The sequence below is a fragment of the Taudactylus pleione genome, unplaced genomic scaffold (genome assembly GCF_031769625.1).
Source record: "Taudactylus pleione unplaced genomic scaffold, aTauple2 ptg000095l, whole genome shotgun sequence".
Classification (NCBI taxonomy): domain Eukaryota; kingdom Metazoa; phylum Chordata; class Amphibia; order Anura; family Myobatrachidae; genus Taudactylus; species Taudactylus pleione.
In genome coordinates this window covers 27,592,480-27,614,684 of record NW_028284497.1, presented here as the reverse complement: position 1 = coordinate 27,614,684, position 22,205 = coordinate 27,592,480, and the positions used below count along the sequence as shown (strand labels likewise).

At 39.7% G+C, this 22,205-nt stretch overlaps 1 protein-coding gene across 1 annotated transcript in view; it reads right to left on the bottom strand.

The window, feature by feature from the left end:
* Positions 1-7,880: 7,880 nt before the first annotated feature.
* The window catches only part of PTCH1 (patched 1), an 86,917-nt gene continuing 72,592 nt past the window's right edge, over positions 7,881-22,205 (bottom strand). The window contains exons 17-24 of the mRNA XM_088470281.1: positions 19,296-19,476; positions 17,828-18,108; positions 15,818-15,955; positions 15,205-15,347; positions 12,114-12,213; positions 11,242-11,493; positions 10,144-10,657; positions 7,881-8,544 (exon numbers count right to left, since the gene is read on the bottom strand). Of these exons, the coding sequence (XP_088326407.1) occupies positions 10,145-10,657; positions 11,242-11,493; positions 12,114-12,213; positions 15,205-15,347; positions 15,818-15,955; positions 17,828-18,108; positions 19,296-19,476 (1,608 nt within the window). The 3' untranslated portion in view covers positions 7,881-8,544; position 10,144. The remainder of the gene's footprint in view (positions 8,545-10,143; positions 10,658-11,241; positions 11,494-12,113; positions 12,214-15,204; positions 15,348-15,817; positions 15,956-17,827; positions 18,109-19,295; positions 19,477-22,205) is intronic.

Genomic DNA, 22,205 nt, shown 5'->3' with positions numbered 1-22,205 from the left:
TGGCAACTGTTCATTAGAGATACAGTACTTTGCAGGAATCTATGACCTTCAAACTTTCTTTGTTCTAGGTAATAAGAATGTACTGTGCTGTTAAGTGGATAGCCTTTGAATAGCAAATTCCCTAATCGCTAGAGCTTCTATGCGCAGGGACAGAAAGTGAGAGCCTCCTGTCCTATTACAGGGAAGAAACTGTAGTTTTGTTGTCCAGACAGTCTGCAATGTCCTGAAGTGACTGGGAACTAAAGCTCTGAGCTACATTGGATGTCCTCAACTTGCGCAGATTGCTATGAGCCTTCTGCTCCATTATGGACCATCTGCCTCTGCTTGCCTGGTCCTGAGTAATGCTCACCAATATCTCATAGATGCATGTCTCAATATGTTCTGTGATTATCTACAGTGCAGAGGAACATTGAAGGCATATGTAAGGCCTTAATTTTTCCAATTACTCTAAGTCCGTCAAATTTATACTCTGATATTGGACCATCAAAGATAACTTTTTCAGACCACTTTTCTTGAGGACGTACCAAAGAGAAAGATGGAGTATATACTATGCTTTACATAGATAAGCAGAGCTTGGCCAAGGTAGACAGTCAGACCTTGGTATCTGATTAATATGTTCTGGTCTGAATTTATCACCAGCATATCGTTTAAGTAGATTACTCAGTGGACTACTTTATGACGAAGGTGACAAGAACATAGTTTGGAACCACTATTTTCAGGTATAAATGTGGAACAGGCGGCATCTATAGTAGAAAACGTCAAAGACACCTACAGGTCTATATTTGAAGTCATTCCTAATTTCTGGCAAAAAGGGCCATCAGCTAGCCCTTTTATCCCGAACCTTCTCTTTGTACGCGTGTATTCAGTGATTTAACATTTAGCAGTGGTCTGAATGGACCATTTCACTTTTATGGAGAATAATTCAATGGCCCAGCCTCTGGAGGTTGGCTTGGCTAACTCAGTCTTCTCATGCTGCAAAGCTACAGACAAGACCTTGTTCAAAGAGTTGCAGCCCTTTGCTAGACAACCATATTTTGAAATGGGGAGCAAACAAGTTGAAGACTCAGTCTAGGAGCTACCTGCCTGATAATGACATGTGGGCCTTGTAAAGACCCCTGAACTCAAATATGAAAAAAGTGCCAAAGAGGTCAGAGTCTACCAGATTGGGCATAGTTGGAGGCTAATGATAAGACTGGTGCACATGCTTTTTCTGCTTTGTCCAAAATAAAAAGTAAAGCAGCATCAGATATTTTTTAAACTGAATTTGACTGAACATTTTGCAAGTGGGGTTGGGGTTGCTCTAAGACACAGGTTCTCAAACTCAGTCCCCCAAACAGTGCATGTTTTCCAGTTTCCCTCATAGAATCACAAGTGAAATAATTATCTCCCCCTATGGTTCTGTCAGTGAGTAATGAATACACCTGTGCAGCTGCTGGGTGACCTGGAAAATGTGAACCGTGTGAGGTCCTGAGGACCGAGTTTGAGAACCACTGCTCTGAGATGTATTATTCACATATGAACATAAAGAAGGATCAACTTCAGGAGCAATTAGTACAGCTATGTCAGTTTTCCCTGTATGACTTATAAAAAACCTATTTGTCTTTTGTGACTAAAGTTGCTCTAATGACTGCCTTGGCAAACTTGTATACCTAATACCTCTCACTTAGAGTCCAATGTGAGGTGCAGAATTTGGTGGGAGGTCTTACCTGCTAGTGCCACTCCGTACATGTATAGGTCACTATACTTGCCTCTTCTGAAGAGGCTGAGGACCTGTCACCTCTTCTGACTCACAGTCCTCGGTAGAAAAACATGGTGGACATACATACTCAGGAGAGTTAAATAGTGGAGCATTACGTTGGGACCCCTTCTGTCTTGAACAGGTGTCCTAACGGTGCCGGCTACGGGCAGGAGATGTGTCTGCTGCGAACATTGGCGCTTTTCCGCTTTTGCGCTGAATAGGCATCCCTGTGTGAATTTTTCTCCACATTTACTTATGCACCTCATGTTTAAGATACAATGTTTTTGAGCAGGCATCCTTGAATAGTCTATGGAGGGTGTTAGGTCTTTGGCAGTGATTTTTACCTCAGACACTTGGTAGAAAAAATGTGTTCCACTTACCTGGCAGAACCAAATTATTTTGTTATCATAAATAACAGTTTAAATGATAAAGAACCACTACCAGCACTGTTTAGTGGCTCTCCTGACACCTTTTATAATTTTAATGGAGGACAGCTGTAAGGATTCTGGCAGAGAAAGAAACCCAGCTTCATCCCATGTCTGCACCATAGAAAAATCTGCCTGAGCATCTGGTTATAGAGCAGATGCTCGTCCCCACCCTCCTCTGTAGGAACAGTACCTCTACCGTTTTCTAGCGGTAACCAGGATGCTTACTCATCACCCACAAGCTGTTGCTAGGAGGCAAGCCTTCCAATGAACAAAAGGGAATGGTGCCAACTGCCCTTTCTTTTTTAGGCTTAAGTAGTAAGATGCTGACTGACAAGGCGATTTGTTAAACTAACCTATTGCAGGACATATTTAAAGAGTATGCTATAATGGTAGTATAACAACCCATGATTAGTGTTTCTTCTTTGATAAAGCTCAGCTCCGTAATATTGGGCACGGTTAAGGGGAGATGTACTAAGCCTTAGATAGAGATAAAGTAGAGAGATAAAGTACCAACCAATCAGCTCATAAATGTCACTTTACAGACTGAAAGGGACAGTTAGACGTTGATTTGTTTTATCGGTGCATCTGCATGTGTGTACTGACGTCCAACAGACCGCCCATTACACTTGCTGCAGTGGCCGCCAACACGGACATCAACTGGGCAGGCAAATTTAAATGCCGGCTCAGTTGTGTGTGATGTCAGCCCAGAAAAAAATAGTTTTCCAATCGGCCGCTCTGATGGTGGATCGGCCTGCTGATTGATAGTTTGTCTCAGTGTGTACCCAGCATAACTCATGTTCCATCTGCATTGCCAATGGCTTCAAATGTACTGTAGGCAGGCAATTATAACTAGATGAACATGGCCACATATTGTTTCTGTGTGTAAGTAACTTTTTTTATTTTCAAGAGCTCTCAGAAGTTAATGTTTCTCAAACTTTACTAAATGTACCCATTCTAAGACTCGTGTTATTTTGTAGTTTACTATGAGCACGCTTTATTAACACTTAAATCATTTGAATACATGATGTAGTCATTTTCATTATTGATGTTTCAGAGACTCTTTCATCACTATATTTGGTAAATAATGTTTTAATGCATTGTTTCTTAACCTTATTGCATAGGTAACTCTAATAAGTGTTTTTATTAATTGTTGATTCACCAATGTTTTTAATCATTTTTACTCTACTTTACATAACATTTCTGATCAATAGACCCAGGATGACAACCAATACTGTTCCCAAACATAAAATGTGATTATTTTGCAAGTGAAAAAAAAAAACCACAAAAACAAAATACGTAACCAATAAGTTATAATAATTTTTATTCATGTTAGAAATTCTATCAGTGTTTGAACATTAATATTTAGAGAGTTTGTACAATTTTAATTTTCAGTGGTGAAGTGTAAACCCCACTAGATCACAAAACATAACAAACACATTCTGTATGGTAATAATTATAATGCTCTCTCAATGTGGCTAACCCATTCTCTGCTGGAACGGTTTAGCAATACCCATTGGATTGGTGTCTTGCGGCCATCCCAAAACTAGAAGGTTTAAGCAATATGTTGTCTGGTGTAGTTAAAAGTGTGCACTGTACCCAAGATTCATGTCTCGCAATGGTATTAACACATATAAACTCTTTAAAAATATACTTCTGTCAAAAAGACTTGATGACTACTATGTACACTACAAAAATAAATTTTCATATAAATAAATTATATGGCATATGTTTATCTTTGTAAATGAAATGACGCAAAACTCATTTCTGCCACACAAAAAAAAGGGCAGACGATGAGACCCAGTTTGAATATTTTTCCTTTTAACTCCTTAATCTAAAAAGCTATGAGTCTTTAATGTAAATGTTATATACTCTCTCCTATTTAACATTAGTAAGCATTCTATACAAATAAAAATTCCATTAAAAGTAGCCCATAGCTGTAATAGTGTTTTCCAATAGAAATAAAAAATATCCCTGCATTGTTTTGTTATAAACTGGCATGACAAATACTGTAGGAACACATTCTTATTATACAAAAATATAAATATTAAAAATAACAAAAACATTGCCAGCTACTGTTCTCCCTTTGCCAATGTGACTATAGGAGATATATAATGTCTATACTGCGCAGAAGGCAGCAGACACACTAACTAGGGAGAGGGAAGGTTTGGCAGTGTAACTGTGTAGTTCGGGACGTTAGAGAAGGGGTATTAAGGATTTGGCAATGCCAACATGACATGACAACACGGTGCTGCTCAAAATTTGCATTAGTGTTGAAGAGTTATAAGCACAAAGTATCCTTATGGTCAGTGTGATTCACCCACTTACACTATGATAGCGCAAAGAGTGCTTTGCCCGCTCAGGAAGTATCTTCAAAAAAAAAAAAAAGCATGCTGCCAGTCTAATGGTCCCTCGCACTAGATAAATGCTTGGCACAAACTGGTGATGTTTATAATGGGGCAATAAGCTAGTAAAACATTGACAGATCATTGTCACAATTACTGAACTGTAAAATAACTTTACGTTTTTCTCTTTTTCCCTTTAAAACAATGTCCACAGGCAAATTCATTCTCCTTTTCCTTTTAGCAGCTGCTACTGAAGCTGGCAGACGGGAAGTACATATGCCATACCAGGAAAGCAATCGATACAGTATATACTGCCCTCCAAAGATGAATTAGTAAAGTTAGAATGTTTTGATATTGGGAAAGAAAATCACAATGATTGGTTTATTTCAAATGTTTTCATTAAATTACAGTTTGTTTGGTTCAACCTATTTGACTCTTTGCCTTCGTCTTACAGTAAGGGTAAATCTCAGTGACTACAACTTGTGTCCTGCATCTGAACTGATCAGTCATAGCCAGATGTTAGGTTTCTCACATGCATGGGGAGGGATGGGGGCATTCATTGTTTAAGAGTACAACAAACTGTCAGTTGTACTCTACAGAAAATTCTAATGGCCGGAAAGTAACCATCACTGTGACTATATATGTTCTTTTGTGAGATTTTAAATACAACATGTATTAAATGTATGGTTACTACACTGCAAGCAAAAAGGGTTCATGGTTTTGTTTTTTTTATTGTAATTAAGCGTTGGCTCTCTATATATTCAGGCAGTTGTGGTGGTCTCAGTGTGCTTATATTAACAATAGCTTATAATAAGGAAAGGCAGCTAAGTATTCCTTGTTAGGTTTCTTTTTGTATTTTTCTTTTTAACAAGTGCCTTAAAGTTTAAAGTATTTCTTCTGTGACAAAGCAGCATGCAATGTGATGCACTGCAACCCCACAATGACACAGAAAGAATGTATACAGTATATATCAATGTTATATATATACACATCTATATACACTCAACATTTGAATTAAATTAATAATATAAAGGTAAACTCTGAGCAAACAACATACCTATGTATGTAAAAGAGGAAGGGAGGTAGATAGGGAAACCATTTATACTTTCAGAGACAAGAAACAAACAATTCATTAAAACAAAGAAAACAGGCAAAAGAAAACAAAAACATCAACAACAAACAAACTAGGAATATTAGCACCAACATAACAGAAGGTAATACAAGCATTATATAAAAATTGAACAACACACATGTTCTTCCATCCCATTTATCACTTGAAGTGCTTTCTATTACAAAATAGGAAAGGCAACTTTTGGCACTTCACTCGATAATAAATGACAATTCTGACAATTCCTACGATGGCCAACCAGCCACTACAGCGGAGCGGCACCATGGGAGCATGCATTTTAGCAACAGTAAGGGCGCCAAATACTATCAAACGCCATCCCATATACCTACACATAAAGGGACATAAATAAAGGACTTTGCTAGAAAGTCTGCAAATCACTTGTTTGCTAACGAGGATGCTAGTAAGTGCTTAGGATGGAGAGACAAAGCCGCCCAACATCGAAGGATTACATAAGCACACCAAGAATAGGCAACACAGTGGAACAGACTGTACAGTATCACATGAGACAGGTGCACGTACCCAAACACAAGGACAGACTGTACAGTATCACATGAGACAGGTGCACGTACCCAAACACAAGGACAGACTGTACAGTATCACATGAGACAGGTGCACGTACCCAAACACAAGGACAGACTGTACAGTATCACATGAGACAGGTGCACGTACCCAAACACAAGGACAGACTGTACAGTATCACATGAGACAGGTGCACGTACCCAAACACAAGGACAGACTGTACAGTATCACATGAGACAGGTGCACGTACCCAAACACAAGGACAGACTGTACAGTATCACATGAGACAGGTGCACGTACCCAAACACAAGGACAGACTGTACAGTATCACATGAGACAGGTGCACGTACCCAAACACAGGGACAGACTGTACAGTATCACATGAGACAGGTGCACGTACCCAAACACAAGGACAGACTGTACAGTATCACATGAGACAGGTGCACGTACCCAAACACAAGGACAGACTGTACAGTATCACATGAGACAGGTGCACGTACCCAAACACAAGGACAGACTGTACAGTATCACATGAGACAGGTGCACGTACCCAAACACAAGGACAGACTGTACAGTATCACATGAGACAGGTGCACGTACCCAAACACAAGGACAGACTGTACAGTATCACATGAGACAGGTGCACGTACCCAAACACAAGGACAGACTGTACAGTATCACATGAGACAGGTGCACGTACCCAAACACAAGGACAGACTGTACAGTATCACATGAGACAGGTGCACGTACCCAAACACAAGGACAGACTGTACAGTATCACATGAGACAGGTGCACGTACCCAAACACAAGGACAGACTGTACAGTATCACATGAGACAGGTGCACGTACCCAAACACAAGGACAGACTGTACAGTATCACATGAGACAGGTGCACGTACCCAAACACAAGGACAGACTGTACAGTATCACATGAGACAGGTGCACGTACCCAAACACAAGGACAGACTGTACAGTATCACATGAGACAGGTGCACGTACCCAAACACAAGGACAGACTGTACAGTATCACATGAGACAGGTGCACGTACCCAAACACAAGGACAGACTGTACAGTATCACATGAGACAGGTGCACGTACCCAAACACAAGGACAGACTGTACAGTATCACATGAGACAGGTGCACGTACCCAAACACAAGGACAGACTGTACAGTATCACATGAGACAGGTGCACGTACCCAAAAACAAGGACAGACTGTACAGTATCACATGAGACAGGTGCACGTACCCAAACACAAGGACAGACTGTACAGTATCACATGAGACAGGTGCACGTACCCAAACACAAGGACAGACTGTACAGTATCACATGAGACAGGTGCACGTACCCAAACACAAGGACAGACTGTACAGTATCACATGAGACAGGTGCACGTACCCAAACACAAGGACAGACTGTACAGTATCACATGAGACAGGTGCACGTACCCAAACACAAGGACAGACTGTACAGTATCACATGAGACAGGTGCACGTACCCAAACACAAGGACAGACTGTACAGTATCACATGAGACAGGTGCACGTACCCAAACACAAGGACAGACTGTACAGTATCACATGAGACAGGTGCACGTACCCAAACACAAGGACAGACTGTACAGTATCACATGAGACAGGTGCACGTACCCAAACACAAGGACAGACTGTACAGTATCACATGAGACAGGTGCACGTACCCAAACACAAGGACAGACTGTACAGTATCACATGAGACAGGTGCACGTACCCAAACACAAGGACAGACTGTACAGTATCACATGAGACAGGTGCACGTACCCAAACACAAGGACAGACGAAAAAAAAAAATAATCACCTAAGACAAATTCTTCATATCTGCCCTTTCCAACAAAAAAGAAATACTCACGCATAGCGTGTTTGAAATTCTCAGTAACATACTACCACAGGGTTGTGATATGAACATTAAACATCAAAACAGGAAACTTTTACATATATAAAACACCTATGACATAAGCAATATTTGCATAGAAATTATACAAGTACATTATACAATATTAAAGCAGCAGAAAAATATGCTGAATCTTATATCTAGATTAATTAAAGTGTAGCACAAATCCTGTACATTAAGTAGAGGGGGCAAACAAGCTTTGCCGCTTCTGTTAAAAAGAGTCGAGGAACTCTGCAGTTATACTAACTTTACATTGCTCTTTTGTATATTACATATGTTTACACCTTTTAAATATTTATAACAATATTTAAAACACATTTGTACAATAGTTTACAGTAAATATGAACTGTTTGTCCTGATGCAGCATGTCCATTATATAAAATCTCCAGCAGCTTCCATTAAGTAGTCTGGAAATTCTGTCCCATCTTTGGCCATCAATGTTTCAGAATGTGTCAACTCTGTAAAACAAAAGAACAGATCACTAAAACCACCTCATCACCTCTCTGTTAAAGAGGGGAGATGTATCAAATCTGGGAGGGAGAGAGAGCCAGTCAGCTTATAGCTGTCAGTTTACAGGCATTGCTTGGCCGAAGCTGAGTGATTGGTACTTTATCTCCCTCCAATGCTTGATACATCTGCCCCAATGGTATGCAATGTAAACTTAAGCTGTATCCCTGAAAACACTACACCTTAAGCAACCCTGAAAACATCAAAATTGCTCAGTGACAAAGGTTAGTTGATCGAAAATATATGACTCCAATGTGCCGCTATTTGGTCTGCAACATATAGTTAGTTTGGCACTTCTTTGTTTAGCAGAATATGTACAGATGTGTCCACATACATCTCACCTCCGTGTGTTACAAGTCACGTTAAACACGCATGAGCGCCGTGTGACTCGGTAGCAAAGAGAGCATGGTGCCCAGCTACCATATCTGCATGTAAAATGCTACATTACAGTGACAGCGGCTGTGACACTAACATGGCATTTCACATGCAGATACACCCGCAATCGTACAGAGAACATAGGCATGATCATTTTAATCAGCAGAAACTGCTTGTGCTCGCTATTCTCATCACTTCGTGGCGCTGAACATCATTTTGTGCAATTTTTTACCTTCATATGCGTCTTATTTGCAGAGTCACGCCACGGCATGGCGCGACTAAAAGAACAAAGGGCTGTTTAACGAAGGATTAATACACATCTGTAGTATGACAAAAGTGCTACATTTTGGGATTAGGTTTTAAAATCATTGTGTGCGGTTTTTATCATTAGACATGTATGTAGTTACCAGGGTTAGGCTGCGGTTAGGGTAAAATAATACTGTCTACCAGGGCCTAGGCCTGGGGCTGAACATTTTCAAGGGCCTATACTGAAAAAGGGAGGAGCTGTAACTAGTGCCAGTGTCTCCCTAAATACATAAAAAAATAAACTATTTTAATACTTATGATTTATGGCTGTCTATATGGCCAGCTAGCCATCATCATCCTGTCATGAAGATGGGCCTATTGTTATGTGAGGATGTCGAAATGTCAAATGTTGATATTGGCACCATGTCGACATTCTAAATGTCGACCTCATATACCACACCCCACGAAATTACCCTGATTTATTGGCCACTATGTTGAAAACTATATGTAGAATTTGAAGCAGACACTGTGCAATGTTGAGATGATAGAGGTTTTCCCCTATAAACACTGTAAATGCATGCCATAAGTCTATACATCTGCTGAGATACACTGCAGAGGCTCCTTTCCTATTCTGTTATAGGTAGCTGTATCAGTAGCCATATCTGTGGTTAGTGACTGAAGAAACATTGGCTTAATCCTAGTGTGGAAGTTCTGTAAACCCCTTCCATGAACACTTATCTTATGAAGCTATAACTGATGACACTACTACCAGTGGACTGCTATGATGGGACATGTGGAGACACATGTTTAAAGTCTTATGACAGAAAATTGAACTACAGCACCGTAACCATTTCTCTTTACCATATTTCTGCTTCAAATGCAATCTTGGAAAGGCTGTTACACAGGTAATGACGAGCCCCACAATTTACCTTATTTTGAGACCTTTCCTTGTGTCCTTTCTTCACTTTCAACATCTTGCAGCTCTATCACTTCTACTTTAGAGTCCCTTCTCTCATAGCGCACATTAAAAGGCACGTGAGGGTCCTCAAAAGGTCCATTGTCATCTTCGTGATACCCACTGTAAAATGGGTAGCTACCATGTGTATTGTGGCTACACATAGAAGGGTGAACAGCAACAGTAACTGAAGCCGAAGCAGTCACAGTAGTAATAGGCTGGCAAGCACCTACAGGAGGAAATGCAGCTTTCCTATTGTTCAGTAAGTGGGGTCTGTGCCCTAAGCGGTCTCTGTTACAAGAATCTGCATGCCTCTCAGTAGAGGATTCAAAAGCATCCTTGCGTGGTCGGTATGGAGGTGGCCGTGACCCTTCCTTTGATTCCCACCTCTGATTCCTGTTAGGGCACCACTGTTGTTGAGGTCTGGGCTCTTCAACGTGTTGTGTCCTCTGACATGACTGATTATGCCTTGAATCTGGCATGACAACCTGAAGATTATCAAAAACAAAAAAATAGAAGGACACAATCACATTAAGAACCCTACTAATATAACACTCATTTAGAAACAAAACATTAATGGAATTGGACACAATACAGAAAAAAACAGATGAATTCTGCATCTTCACACTAAGGAGTATATTTACTAAAGTACAGGTTTTTAGAAGTAGAGATGTTGCCCACAGAAACCTATCAGATTCTACTTATCATTTATCTAGCACCTTCTAGAAGATAATAGCTAAAATCTGATTGGTTGCTATGGGCAACAACTCCACTTCTAAATACTCTCACTTTAGTAAATATACTCATAATTGTCTATGTATAGCACTGACCCCTAATTTTCTTGAAAAGCAAAATGAGAGTTTCAGGCTTTTTGTTTGGGCTCCCCAAAATCCATCCCCACATTGACTTTGATTATATTATTACTGTAGCTTGTAAGCTCATAAGGGATCTTTACTGTCTCTTTCATGTCATAGTATACTATTTATTTCTATTTTGATCCTTACAGTGTAGAGCTCTGAGTAATAAGTTACCATTTTATAAATAAAGTATAATAATAATATAGAGAACTTACAGAACATCTTGGAAAGACTGGATTTCTTGTGGCCTCAACAATGACTTGATGTGGTGCCATTCCAGACCGTTGGGCTTCATACTGGTGAAATTCCTCACTGAATCCAGATACAGTGGTCTGTGAACTTGATTCAGAATCTGAAGAATCCGATCCAGTATGAGTTTGTTGTGTAAACACTGGGAATCTCATAACATTTGTTGGAGGAGCTAAGGATGGTGTTGGCAACCGATCTCCACCATTACTTGGTGACACCTAAGAGCACAATGCTTTTGTTACCAGATAGACACGTATATTATTTGCAACCTGACACAAACATTTGATATATCTTGGATAAAGTACTATTTTTAAAACACAAGGGGGCTAGAGATGCATGCTAGTCTTTTTTCTGGCCAGATCTTGTGATTTTTAGCAATACACATGCTTCATAGCTGAGCATATGCAACTGTGAGCAACTATGGTATATTCAAAGTCATATGCATCTCAGCTGCATTTCCACTTACTCCTGATTGGTGTAACTGGACTGTCATACTGCACGTAGGACAAGTTCTGGGCCAGTGTAGTGGGTGTGTAGATGGAACTGCGGGCTATTCACCGGTGAATGTATGTAGCGAGCCATCTCATTTCAGATTTCAATGATAGGACTGCTACAAATGTGTAAGACAATGATGACTGCTACATTCACAAACGCATGGGTAGGGTGGATGTATAGATGTGGCCAACCCTGAATACAGGCGAAGATTCAGATTTCGGTGCATGCAATGCATTCGACTAGAGTGCCACTCTGAAGCAGCCTAAATGTGTATAAACAACAACACAATGAAAATAACCTTGAGGAAGGTTTGTAATACAAAACCAAGCAGTATTGTGCCCACCTCAGGGTAAGGTCCAAAAAAAGATAGGAGAACTGGAAGAAGCACCAATCCATTTAGCACCCCAAGGAGAGTTAATATTGCCAACACAGCAAAGAAATACCTGGAAGGAAAGGATAGCACGTTAAGTGTCACACTAGTTATTTCATCAAATGAAGTAACAATATAATGGAATTGTATAAAACATGCATCTATGAAGACACAAATACGCGCACACAGCAACACAAAACGAGCAGTAGTAACATGTAGCTTTATTTTACCTTGAATTCTACATTCCACGATTCAGTGTTAGGAGGAAAGAAAATGGTATATTGTTAAGAAAACAGGAGGCTTGCTAGATTGGTTCTATTCATGAAAGTGTAACACAAGACTCCAAAATATGGAATGTGAGGTGAATAGAGGGAACGCGCACACACAATACCAGCCTCCTCTGCTCTCCCCATTAGCCAGGACCTAGGAAATGGTAACAAATGGAGGTAAGGGGAGAATTTTCACAAAAATGAGGGGAAAGAGTTACTTCTCCCAGTGCTAATCCACTGTGAAATGTTTGTGAATCTTACTATAGCAATATCCAATTAAACCTCTAGTTGATCAGGTAAAGTTTTTTTCTTTTGTGAGCTTTAATTGACTATATTCCTCCTGGAATTCAGAGTTTCAGTTTTACCGCATAGCTTAAATGAAAAACATTTTGAGCAGAGGAATAAGCTTTTTGTAAAAGAAAATGCTTTCCATTCTATGGTATGCCTGAGCATTGTACAGAGTAAAAAGCTCCACAATGGCTGAGCTGCATTGCAGGCTAATCTTTTGTTGATCAATTTAGCATCTCTGAATACTCTTGTTTTGAGTCAGCCAATTCAAACATAAAGGCCAAAGTAATGGGGAAGAGGAGGGAAGTGCACAAGTGGACGTTGTTTCCCACCACTAAGGCTTTATGGTCAGGGATTATTCAGAAATACCCTGGTGGACTGTTCCAAAAAAACAAAAACAAAAAAAAAAATAGAGTCGTTGAGGCATGGTTTTTCAAAATGAGATGCATGAAGCTGATAAAATGTAGATTCATTCAAAGAAAATCTAAACAATCATGTGGCCTGCATTAGTCATTTTTTATATCTCTCAGGTCAGATGCGTCCCTAACATTAACAAAAGCAGTCATCCACGTCTTGGCTCAACTGCGGCTCATGTTTTCCACTCTGTGTTTTGCAATAAAATCACAACACACAAATAACCTGGTTCTGTAAACATCTTGGAAAATCTTAACTCCATTAGCACTATCAACGAGCCAATGTCCTCTTCATATGTAAACCAAGCTAAACTTTAAACTGGGATTTGTATCAACAATAGGCCCCAGAAACATTTGCATGTCATCCATCTAGCAATAGAATAAACAACACGGTCCATTCTGACTATTTTGCATATACAATATCTGCTCATTTACTCCATTTTAGTGGAGCACATTGTTGAACTCATTTCTCTGTTTTAGCAGAAGTTTTGTAACGCGGATAATCTCCTGGACAAGGAGATGACATTTGGTCAGTTTACATTTGTCCCAGAAAAAAGCCAGATTTCACTTGTGTGTTGAGAAGTGAGTGACCCCATGTCTCTCCGCCACCCGTAACACAGAGGACCGGATTCAGAAATGTAAGCAATGCCAATGTATTCACAGCTGGGAGATTATCGGTCTTCTGCGCACGCATCAGAGTTAAACTGCGCATGAATAAAGGCACATTACCGTAGTCGCTCGCAACGAGCAGTTATTCAGTGTGATTGACAGTCTGGGTGCGATTGGGGGTGGTATCGGTGAGTGGCGGCTAAAAACGCAGGCGTGCCACGACCGTTTCGGGGGCATGTAGCATCTTGCGTCTGCGATCCCATATGCTGTAAACATGGCTCGGCATCTCAGTTCCTGCGGCCATTTTGCTTTACCATAGCGTTACTCAGGACCTGCTAACATCGAATAATCTGCAACTGATGCTGTCTCTTTGCACACAGACACCTGGATTTGCCGACGCCGGTGGGAGCCTCAATACATATCCCGGCAGCTGCGGCATTAGCATATTATCACACAGCAGCTGCGTACGGCATCACAGCCGCAGTGGCAATAGCGTACAACTCTGAATCAGGTCTGATGTACGCGGTTGCCCTCTATAGGCAGCAGCATAACTGCAGAGGAAAAAAAGTGTCCTCATTTATTGCATTGCAAATACTCTGAAGTGTTCACCACACGCCACACACCCATATATAGTTAAGGAGCAGGTCGTCTATAGCAAAATATATCTTTTTTATTAAGTGCAGCATAGAACAGATGTTCAAATCATTTTATTTTTTATTTTAATTGTGTCTGTACATACAGATATAGAGAGAGAGCATGCCCCATGTCTAAATGTGATGGGGGATTTTCCAGGTATCATACCTAGCTTATGGATGGTGAATAACACAATTACACTTGTCGCACCATTTTTCAAATACTTTATAAATTGTGATTTATTCCCTATCAAGGTTCCGCCATAAAAAAGGCTGATGCTTCTGTACAATGCTATACAGGTGGACACATTTAAATCACGAGCATGGTTTTGTCAAACATGTGTCCATTTCAAACAGAGAGAATGTCAGATGCCCATCCCCCCAAGCTTTGGTCTTATTTCTCTTCTTTTTGCCACAGCAGTCCACCACAATGAAGCAGTGTTATATCCAAGATTAGTCATTTTACCGTGCTCCGCAGGTTGTTTGTAATAGAGAGGGATCTATTTCACTGCACTTATCAAATTCCCTTCAAAGAAACCCTCCTCAGAGCTGACAAACTTACATTCTTAATTAAATCCACAAGGAAACAGCCTCCCTTGTAATTCCTTACAGAAACCCCAAGTTGTTAATGCCTTCTCGCAAATAATCAATCTGCTGCTCAACCATTACAGCATTGTTCTGTGGGGTTACGTTTATTATGTTAAGCCGACTTTAGAACTGAAGCATGATAATAAAGAATAGTGACATGCTTAGAGTAAAAACATAAAAAAAAGGGAGAATTTTAAGACAGACTTAAAAACCTCTATTTTTTTTTCTATTTGAAACACAAAAAGGTACTAAAACCTTACATTACCTGACAATAAAGTCAAACTCAGATCCAGCTAGCATAAGGACCCCCAGAAGTGTAGATACAGCTCCATCCAATACGGGGGCAAACATATGTTCCAATGCCAGGACTGCCCTTCGGTTTTTGTCTCCAATAGCGGTGAGAAATGCCTGTAGATTAACCGAGAACTGCATTAGCCTTAAAAACCGAATGATAAGGATAGGCCAAATAGCAGAGAGGAACGGAAACCTGCTAACCACAAAAAGTGCAAAATATAATCAAAACACACTGCCGATAAAGCAAGGATCAGTTTGAAGGAAAGATCTACCTGCATATTAGAACCACCTGCATGAAAGATTTATATAGAATACTATTTTTCTATGAAATGTGAAAAAAGATTTAAGTTTTTTCCAGAATGTGTATACTACTCGTTCTCCTTCTATGAACAGTGTGTGACTTATGATTGCAGTTATAACATTATTTATAGATTACTACACTCGTGTATGTATTTGTGATGTTATATTATATGCAAATGACAATTGTAAAAGGTTATTTTCATGGTGTTTCAAAAAAACATAAATTTTTTTTTTTTTTTTAAACAAAATAGACAAAAATCAGCAGAAATATGCTGTGCACATACCAAAGCCACATGTACGGTAAACTCAACGCCAATGCCTACAGAGGCTATCAGGATCACCACAGGCACAGCACTCAACTTAATCCCAATGAGTCCCATCATTCCAAACAGCTCCACTGTCATAAGGGCCAGCACCATAACCTACAAAAAAAAAACGTGTGTATTTACAATACAATTAGCCTACTACTTGTAGGTTCTAGCAATTTAACATAATGAGTCAATAGTTTTTTCACTTGTAAGATATTGCTAGCAGTTCTGCATTCATCCACAAGAGGGACTGTAACTGTAACGTATGACCTTGTTCGCCCTCACATCTAGTATAGCTTATGCAAAACTTTGGGGTAAAAAGTGAAAAAATGGATTGGGAATATAAAGATAGACATTTTCCAGGACATTTTCAGGTTAAAGGAGTTTAGAGTTGCTAAAGAAGGAGAAACCGAATCGGTGTCATATTACAGGAAGGCCACATAGCTTTTAAAGGAGCCTGGACAGAGTGCCATGGACAAAGCAAGCAGGGAAGCAAGTTACACTATTGAGGGGGAGCAAAGAAAATTAGTTTTTGAAAAGCGTACTTTTAAATTTACACTTTCACACTACATCATGGACCTTACATGAAAATGGAGTTATTCTTTTCATTTAGCAGGATTTGTTGCTATTTGCTGCAGAAAGGTACAAAGGTGGATAGAACACAGAAAATTCATTGAGTTTTTCAAGACTCATTTAGTCATTTACCTAGCACAAACTCCTACTCCGCCATGCAGCTGCTGTGGATCTCAACTTGTACAAATGTGACTAGATTTCTGCCAAGGTGCATAGGTTTACTGAGCATGATGGTTATTTATGGGAGCAGTAGAAATTTCACAGACAGACAGACAGGAGGAGCTGGGTCAAGTGAAGGTGTTCTTAGTGACAGCAGCACCTCAGTGAGTGCAGCTGTGCAGAAACAAGACTCTCTGTTGCAGAATTAGGTTACTGCAATAGTGTCAAAGGTGTAGAGAGGGCATTTTCTGTGCCTTACAGGACTGTTTTTACGACAGGTCTCCAGTTCTGCACAAGCTAAGAGCTGGTGTCTTTTGGTCTAGCCTTATACTTTTATTGGGACTGGTTTTGTAACTCCATGAGTTCTAAAACTCCACTTTGGCAAAAATGTGCATTCCTAGGTGCACCAACTTTATTACATGTGGGCTTTGTTGTGTGCGGATATCACTCTCTCCTGATAAATAGGTCACAGATGACGCTATGACGTATTTCAGATGAATAGGAGAGTTTATTTTATGGATAGGGGTAGTACTAAGTAGTAGATGTAACATACGCTTCACCGCACAACAAGGCTTCAGAGGTCTTTCCAAAGATCAGGGCCTACTGTGCAACATTAGTGCACTGGTGCAAAACCAAGGTTTTTACCAGTGCACATTGAGTGTGCTCTGTAAATTCTCTCCTCTCCCTACAAGATGGATGAAGACTGAACACATATCCTAAAATTTGTTATGAATATTTTGAACATTTCTGCACAGATCAAACATTTAAAAATGATAACAGGATTATATTTAAAAACAATAAAATTTTTCAAAATATTACATTAAGAAGAACAACTTAAAAATGTAATAGCCAGACATCACGAGATACATTAATTTAGCTCCCCAATCAACTATATCATATCCATACTGGTAAACAGTAGGAAACAAAGATAAATTATGGTATAAAAACACCATCTTTGTGCACTATAGGTGATCTATTTACAGAAATGTAAGTATTTTGCTTAAATGAATGATAAAATGATACAAGTTAAATAAAATACAAATTTGCTAGAATTTATAGAGAATTACGTTTTTAAGGTTTACTCTGTAGCTGTGAGCCCTCCCTTCTCTTACCCTTCCAAGTCGAATAAACATATCATGAATGATGTAACATACTTTATTCCACCAGAGATCCAGACATAAACAAACCTTGCTGGCTGTAGCAAGAGCTATGCCGAAAGGAATTTGACTGCAACAAAGAACCTTATTAACTTACAATGATTCCAGCAGTCCAGGGGTTCAGCAAAAAAAGGGCACACACCAGGAATGTGCACGCCAGAAGCACGCTGATGGACAAGAGCAGCCAGTGGCGGAGCCCAATGTATTGCTCCCAGAAGAGGAACGGGTAGCCATTTGGATAATTTGACACTCCCAGGCTGGTATAACTGTTGCAAATGTCTCTCACTTTCTCTATAGCTTCCACAAAATCTGAAGTTTCTTGTAGGCCATTGAGGTAGAAAGGAAACTGGGCATATTCTATTGGCTCAGCTGCATGAACTGAAGGAAAAATAAACATGAAGATCAATAATGCTAAACATGAAATATACTATTAAAATAAACGTTTGTACTGCTGGTGAAAACACAAACACAGAAGGACTATGTAAAGCTGTTGACAGTGACTGAGCCAGAGAAATATCTAAGAAGATGAAAAGGTCTTTGTTTTAGGAAATTTAGAACATATGATCATTTAATAGTCTGGGAACGTTGATTTTCCATGCTTCTTTTATCATGTAATGGTAACCCTAGATCTACCACAATAAGGGGAAAAAAAATACGATATATAAATTACAGTCAGTCATATTGCTAGCGTTCAGTTGCTGTCGTTGTGTGTTCCAGACCCTGCAGGGTCATTCAGCTGACTTGCTAAACATGATTTGCCCTATTATAATCTCAACTATAAATTTTCATTAAGACAAGACTTGGCTGGCTGCCACACGGCTCTAGGGTTCGGATACAGTAAAGTACTTTTTTTGTTAACTTTTCAGCCAATTGCATTTCAAAGGCAGGAATACCAAAATCTCTTTCAAATGTCCCTTAGCCAAAGCAAAAGAGCAAACCTCAGGTCTAGCAATACATAAGACCCACCTACTGTCATAATATGGACCTTTATGATACGCAGAGTAAACATCACCCAATACTTAAAAACAACAACAAACACATTACTCCCTATTAATGAATGCTAAACCATTTTATAAATGAACAAAAATGTAAAAGAAAAAAAGGCAACAATAAGATCAATATAGTTTTATGTATGTCAAATTATTTTGCAGCTTTCCCACAAGGTCCATAAAACACAAAGAATTTAGCCTACAAACATATAGTACATATCAGGATTTTTACATTTTTCACAGAGCTTCTTGGGTAAATTAATACTTTTTTTTTTCAGGTATGATTAAGCTGAAATTCATAAACATTTCAAACCTCTGAACCCTTTAAAAATAATATTATGATTAAAAAGACTAATCGTTCAACACTTAGTATGCATGTTATTTATTTTTGGCAAAGTGGAAAAAGGCATGATGTTTTCCTTTAACAAAAAATGTAACCGTAAAATGGCTGTCAAATTAAAATAGACCAGTCTCCGAAAGTGTGGTAGATCTGCACAATGTCATCAAAAAAACAGAGCCAGGATGGAGGAAGCTGTTCATAAACAGTTTTAAGGCTAGAGGCAAAGTCCTACTTACTTGTACTGGTCTCAGGCATGTAGTCTGCTTTGTCGTGGACCCACTCTGGAGGATGAGGGCGGATATTGGCCTGGGAAGCAGCATAGGCTACAGGGTCATTACTCACCCAGGCCGTTAAGTAGATGTAGAAGGCACTTGGGTGAATGATCCCATTTGCATCCACCAAACGCTGTTTAGTCAACTGCAAAACAGACAAAGTGAACTGGAGTTACTTTGGACAACTAGCACAAAACTGTAGCACTCCAGGATAGTCATTAGTAAAAGCATGGGGATGATGCAGAGTTTTGCAGACAGCTCTTGTGTGTTTTCCCCATGCTACGGGTGATGCTGCGTTTTACTTGCGGCAGAAATTGAGTAAAAGGGTGTTAACAGAGTTTAGCAAGTGTGGGAGATGGGCATGTCTAGGCAACTGTGCGCTATGTAGAGTTGCGTGTATGCATAATTAGGTCCGTATTCTGACAAATCATTTACACTAAAAGCCCAGGCCTAGCATACAGATAGGGGTGGTGTGGTCTCACATATGCATACAACTCCACAAGTGGGCGAGTATACATATTTAGTTCCATGCACGTATTGCCAGCACAATTGCATCCGACTTGCGTTCAATTTAAAATGTGCTGAAACTTTACTTGGGTACAGCACAGTTATATGAAATAGAAGGGATATAATTCATTAGAAACAGAAACATCCAGGCTTTTAAAAGGCACTGCTTAACGTTCTAGAGCTGAACATGAACATCAGCATGTCTGAGACAGGGCCTCTCGCTCAGAGAGAACTGGAAACCAGAGACTCCTTGCTTTAGGTTACCTAATTGTATATGCTTTTATATGTATTTATAGTATGCACACAGATTTACCAATATGCTTTATTTCTGATTGTCCACTTGAAGTGATTATGGCTAAAAGTAAGGGGTAGAGCCATATGATGTTGATTAAACAAAAATGATAAACATCTCTGCTTTTTAATTACACTTGAAGTGAACCGAATGGCAATGGATAAACAGTAACTGCATTCCAAAGAAATATGACTCCCCATCTAACAATAACATTTCTCTTTTCTTTCCCTCTTCCTCTGCTAATTACACTAGCAACCCTGTTCCATTCTTAAATCCTAGCCCCTCCTGATGGACCAGTGTGTTCAACAAATGTCTACAGCTGTGGGGGTGATGGTGGTTCAGGGAGGGATAGCCAAGCTAGAGAAACATTTTCCAAAAAAACAAAGAATTGCAAATAAGAAGAAGAAAAAAAAAAAAAAAAAAAAACAGTCCTGGCAAACATCTCGCTGCACGTCTGGGTGCAGTTAACCTGTGCTGTTAACACTGAAGGAAATGCCACCCAGTAAATGAAGGTAAGTAATAAAAATAAAAAAATAATACATCTGTATATAAATGAGCCCATGACCGGGTTATTTACCAAACTGACCATCACTACTTAATTAGACATGCTGTCCTTTAACCCCTTCACTACTGATGCCTATCACCAAACACCACCAGTGAGACCAAGGACAGGCACATTCATTCAACCATTATGTTTAAAGCAAGTCTACAGAATTAATAATAAAAAAAAAAAAGCCTGGCAAAAGTCCACGATAAGGTCTTTTGAATGAAATGAGAAACAGTGACAGCAGCACAACTCTCTCATTCTTGCCCCCAATGAATTGAAGTATCTGGAGTTAATTAATCGTCTGGAGATGGAATAACAGCGTGTCTTCAAGATGTGTCTGCCAGAGTACATCTCTACTGAAGGACCACTCCTAGGAGAGATTTCATCTCAATCCTCTGCATTAAATTCCACGTTGGACATGTATGTAATTATTGTAGCAAAAATAATTATGGGTTTGTTGCAGGCCGCCTCCAAAAACATTATTCATCCATTCATCAAAAATATGATAAATAAGAGATGTCGTGGCTGAATATGGATGCTGCTATACGTTTCCAATAAAGGGGCAGAGTTGGGAGTAAAGCAAAGACAAAATTAAACGGGAGCAATATTGTACCCCGACTCTGCAATCAAACTATGTGGCGGATTCAGAGCTTTACGTCGCTGCAAATTTGGGGACACAGTGGCTAGGCGAAAATATGCAAATGTTGCAGCTGCCCAGGATTTGTACTGAGACGCCCACCAGCGGCTTTGCAAAACCAATCGAATTCGTAGAAAGGCGCAGTTCGGTCACAGATCAGTTGATTATCGGACTCCTGAGTAACCCTATGGTTGTGCAAAATGGGCACTGGAACTAAGACTCTGGAGACATTTTCACTGTGTATGGGGTCGCAGGCAGAGAAACGCCCCTAAAACAGTATCGACACGCCTGCATTTGAGTCTCCACCTCCCCATTGCTGCTCACAAATGGTCCCCATCTGTCAATCACTTTGCGAATACTCACTGTGAGCGACATTGGTAATGAAATGTGATGCATGAGCAGTGCGACTGAAACGCGAGCACACACCACCGATAATCGCACAACTATCTGCATTGTGTCCATCTGACACAGGCCGTTTGTCCAAAAGATGTCAGACCAATACTGCAGTGTCACATTAAGGCCAGTTGACATTCAGAATAGTATTTGGTGACAAAGTTGCTCTGAATTAGAAGAAATCTGATAATTTAGTAGAAAACTACACTCTTGGTTATTAAAACTCAGATTACCATAGAAAAACAAATATTTGCTCTCACCCATGTACCAACAGTGGATCTAATTTGTGAACCAAAAAATCCTGTGTCTTAATTTAGTAATTATATGTGGTAAATTAGCCAGTAATACTAATTAGGGAAGCCAATCTGTGGGATACAGGTAATTATCTTCAAAAAGTCTGGTATTTTAGTCCTTGGATTGGAGGCAGCAAACCCAACATGTCGGGATTAGTTTGCAGCCACCAGCCAGTAATAAACCAACTTCTGGCCCGGGCAGTGC